This window comes from Pteropus vampyrus, unplaced genomic scaffold, assembly GCF_000151845.1.
Source record: "Pteropus vampyrus isolate Shadow unplaced genomic scaffold, Pvam_2.0 Scaffold459, whole genome shotgun sequence".
Taxonomy (NCBI): domain Eukaryota; kingdom Metazoa; phylum Chordata; class Mammalia; order Chiroptera; family Pteropodidae; genus Pteropus; species Pteropus vampyrus.
The window spans coordinates 586,174-590,790 of NW_011889240.1; the positions used below are offsets into that span (position 1 = coordinate 586,174).

Genomic DNA, 4,617 nt, shown 5'->3' on the forward strand with positions numbered 1-4,617 from the left:
AGACCCCATGGGGTTCTGACGTAATGCCCTCGGGAGGAGAGGAAGCACCCTGCTCTGGAGATGGGGACAGGCACTGCCTCTCTGGGGCTGACCCGGCAACCTGGGAAAAGAACACTGATAAAAGGTGTGTCCTCTGAGCTGGCAGTTACGCCCTGGAAATCGCTCCTGAGGACTTCACCCAGGAGGGGGTTTCAAAATGGAGGAACAAAGACGCTCAAAGTGCTTTTCAAGCTAAAGAAGAATGACAACTTTTCTCAAAAGGTGGGATTGGTCCCATAATTATTGCACGATTCACTGTGGCCACAGAAAACTCTGTTCTAAAAGGCCTTTACGAAGCCCCTGAACAACGGTGCAAACAGCAAAGGGCAGAGCTGTCCCTCTGTGGTCGCCTCCAATGGGGACGAGGCTACAGGGTGGGTCTGGTGGGGACCGAAGGGGTCCGACCTGAGTCTCATCCAGAACGGCTCAGTTATTACAACAAACACTGATGTATTCGTTGTTACTGTACTTTTTCAATAAATACAAGTTTTCTAGCAATAGACGTCACTGAAAAACCAAAACCGCATGGAGTCGAGCCGGTTCTGTCACAAGGACAGTGTGAGCAGGGGACACTCTCCAGGCAGTGGGGCTGGCCGGAGCTAGGCCTTCAGGGGCCCCAAAACAGGCCAGGAGTGCATGGCTCAGGTGGGGTCCTCACGGGGTTACTTTCCCTTTTTAAAATTTTAAAACGCTGCCGCAACTGCTTTTGTTTTTAAACTTCCAGGTAAAAAGGCACGCCCACGGCGAGATGCTCACGGCACTGGAGAGGAAGTGACGCAGCCTGTGCGCGTGCCATCGCTACGTGTGCAAGGGCTGCAAGTTCCTTTAAATTGCCCTCGCCCAGGGTTATTCTGCCCCCAGGGGACGCCTGGCCATGTGTGGGGACATCTGTGGTCGTCACAACTGGGGGAGGTTCTGGCATCGAGTGGGTGAGGCCAGGGATGCTGGTCAACACCCCACAGTGCCCAGGACGCACCCCCTGCGAACGGCCCGGCCCTGACGTCAGCAGGGCCGCGTGGGAGACCAGCTGACAAAAGGAAGGAATGAAAGCTGCCGGATGGCCCCATCTCGCAGACGAGGACACTGAGTCTGTTCCCGGGCCAACGAGGGGCAGGGCTGGGCTATGAGCTGGGGGGCACCCACAGCACAGCCGCGGGGAGGAGGCGGCGGCCCTACGCTCCGGGCGCCCAGCCTTCCGGCACTCTCGCCTCACTCACGACGTGATCGTGAAACCCGACAGAATCGGGACTGTGCTCCAGCTTTTCACGACTCGCTTTTTTCCCAACAATTTGTAATGACGTCTCCACGAGTCAGTGACAGGGCGTTCCCTCAGTGCCCAGCACAGTCACCTACAGAGCCCAGAGCGGCCGAGGTCGCCGCCAGCTCGCTCACTCAAGTGTTTACGGACCACTACCCATCACTCTGTGACGAGCCGAGAGGCACACGTGCGCCCACACTGCTGGTGCCTGCCTTCAGTCCACACGTGGCTATGGGATGGAGGGAGCCCAGGAGTCTGATTAAGGGGCCCTCTGTCAGACCTGGAACTATGCGGACCTGGACCCCGGTGAAGACACTGTCAGGGGCAGTCTCCCCGCGTGTCTGTCTATGACGGTGTGTGCGTGCGGGGGAGGGGAAGGCACGCCCTCCCTGCAGCCCCTCCCTTCTTCCACACACCTCCCGGAGGCAGGCTTGGGGACAAGCCTGGTTGGAAGCTATGGGATAATCCCACAGTAGGCACCCGAGCGACCCACAAACTGCTCTCCTGAGGACAAGTGGTTTCACGGAGCGGGAGACTGAGAACGGGCCAGCCCCCCCGCCCCACCAGGATCCAGCAAGAGGTGCTCAGAACTGCCCCTGCGTACTGGACCAGGGTGTCCCTGGTTGTGGTCCTGGGCGTGCTGAACTGTGCAGGGAGCAGAGCAGGAGGGAGCGGTGGCCAGGTGGGGACAGAGGGAGCCACGAGCACGAGGGCTCTGGAGGGGGCCCGGAGCGCGTGTGCTCGTGTGTGTGCACAAGCGTGCACGGGGACTGGTACCTTGGAGCCATGCCTGGCCAAAACCTCCCACTCGCCGCTGGTCAGTGCGATCTCCTCCTTGATGGCGCATTTGAACTCGTCTGGAAAGAGAGACAAGAGGAAGGCTGAAAGGGCCCTGGGAAGCCTGAAGACTGGAAGCTCTGGGCGAGCCCCCCAACGGCAGCTGGGCTTCTTCCGAGCCCCCCACGTTCCAGGCTGGCTGCCGGCGACTTGCCAAGGGCCGGTCTGCAGCCTCTGCAACACAGGCCAGCCCAGGGGCTCCTTCCCAGTTCTCCTGCCACCCACGAGGCCCCCGAGGCCTGGGTGATGGCTCGGCTGTCGGGTCCCCCGCCGCACTCCAGCCCTCTCTGAGCCCTGCGCACCCTGTTGCTCTCGCGTGTCCTCGGCCATCCGGATTCAAGCCCATGATTCTCTCAGCCCAGAGTCCTGATGACCACATCTATGGGGGCCTCTTTGGCAGGATCGCCCTCTGCAAAAGCCACCTTGTGTCACAAAGACACACTCTCCCAGCCAGTGCCATCAGTGTCCCTGTCCCTCAAGCGCTTCTGCAGGCTCCTGACCTCCTGTCCACTTCGCCAGCACACCTCACGCTGCCTCTAGGAACTTGTTCCTTCTCATCCAAAGAGCGACGTTGTGCCTTCTTATTCGTTCGACTGCCATCAAGTAGGCGTGAGCCACGTGACAGGAAGCGTGAGCCACGTGACAGGAAGTGTGAGCTGGGGACGCAGCTGGGGACCCACGCGCAGGGCAGATGGGACAGCAGGTGTGCCCACCTCAAAAGCAGGAGTTCCCCTGAGAGGCACCTGCTGCGAGCTCCACCCAACAACCACTGGCGAGCTGTCAGCCGGTCCGTTTCAGAGGCAGAAAAAAGGACGTGCCAAGTGACATCTCCCAAAGCTAAGTGGGGGCAGGGATTAAGTTAACCGACAAAACGAAAAGCAAAAACACCAAAGAGCCAAGAAAACTGTCCTTTAATGCGGCCGTCACAGGAGATGGCGCTCCTGTGACGGCGCATTAAACCCCAAGTGACAATGCCCTGACACAGCGGCCACTCCTCGATACCTTGCTGTGACTTCACTTCCTGACACTTGGGCTCTCCCCTCGGCTCGCGGTACCCTGGATTCACCCTCACTCAGGTCTCTGTCCCCTGTGCTGGTGGCCACCTCAGGCTCACTTGTGGGCTCTCCCTCTATCCATCCTGTACAGCGATCCTGGGGTGACTGCCCCAGGGGACAGTGAGCGATGTCTGGAGGCATTTCTGATTGTTACAGCTGGGTGAAGATGCTCCTGAGATCGGGTGAGGGGGTGGAGCCAGGGATGCTGCTCATCACCCCACAGTGCCCACGACGGCCCCACAGAGAACGACCCGGCCCTGATTTCAGCAGTGTTCAGGGGGGACCCTGCCCCAAGCCTGAAGAGCCCTGGCTTGGCTCTCAGACCACGCCGCTCCCCCAGCCAGACTCGGTTGGCCCTTTGATGCTCCGTCCTGCCCTGAGGCTGAGATGCCATCCGAGTGTGAGTACGGCCACACTCCCACCACGAATCCATTCTGCTCCCCAGAACTCTGGGCATGGGACCTCCCACACAGCGTTCCCACTACTAGGCACTTCACCTCAAATGCATCAAAAAACCAGTTCTGGATTTTTTCCTCCTAAACTTGTCTCTCTCAGAGCCTTTCTGTCTCAGACTGGACCTCCAAACATATTTCACGCATTCCTGCCGTCCTCTCTCTCAGCGCAAATCCAAACTCCACCAGCAAACCAGGCCAGCTTGGCGGTCAAAAGGCATTTAGAATCCAATCACGTGGGTCATCCCATCCCACACTTCCCGGCTCCAGTCCCTGTCCCCTCCCCTCACCGCTCGGGCTACACTCCACGTGGCAACCCCAGGAATCACTTTAAACTGCTGTAAGATCAATGGTAAAAGCCGAGTGCTCCCTGTGCCCACAGGCCCTTCCGGACCTGCCCCGCCCATCCCACCCCCACTCTGCTCCAGCCACCGGGCCTCGTCGCTGCTCCCCCAGCACACCACGCCTGGTCCTGCCCCGGGGCCTTTGCACAACCCCTCCTATGGCCTGGGCGCTCTGTGTGGCGGCCTCCGCCTCCTCTGCCATGCCCTCCAAGTCCGCCCCACGGCACGTGACCAGAGACGCCCTCCGGACCCCCACTCTAGAAAGCAAGCCCACTTTCAACCTCTCGCCTCGCTGCATTCCCTTTCTCACGCTCGTTACGCCTGGAACAGCGTCTTTCGTCGTTTTTAGACCGCTGCTGAACTCTGCCGTCGTGGCATGGAAAAGGCCACAGATGACAGATACGCAAATGGGCCTGACCTTGTGCCAATAAAACTTTATTTATAGAACCAGGAGGCCGGCCGGATTTGACCTGCGGCCACGGTCTGCGGAGCCCTAGCATGAGAAGGGCCTGGCAGGTGGCGGGTGCTCAGTAACTACTGCTGACTGGACGAACGAACAGCCGGCTATGAGAACCCGGGCCGGGCGGTGAGTGACACGCGGGGAACTCTGGCTCCTTACTCATCCGCCCCCT

General features: G+C 59.7%; 1 protein-coding gene across 1 annotated transcript in view; it reads right to left on the reverse strand.

Moving 5' to 3' along the window:
- Positions 1-4,617, reverse strand: part of DPP9 (dipeptidyl peptidase 9) — a gene marked incomplete at its 5' end in the record, with an annotated part of 18,701 nt that overhangs the window by 10,134 nt on the left and 3,950 nt on the right. The window contains one exon of the mRNA XM_011381939.2: positions 2,075-2,154. Within this exon, the coding sequence (XP_011380241.1) occupies positions 2,075-2,154 (80 nt within the window). The remainder of the gene's footprint in view (positions 1-2,074; positions 2,155-4,617) is intronic.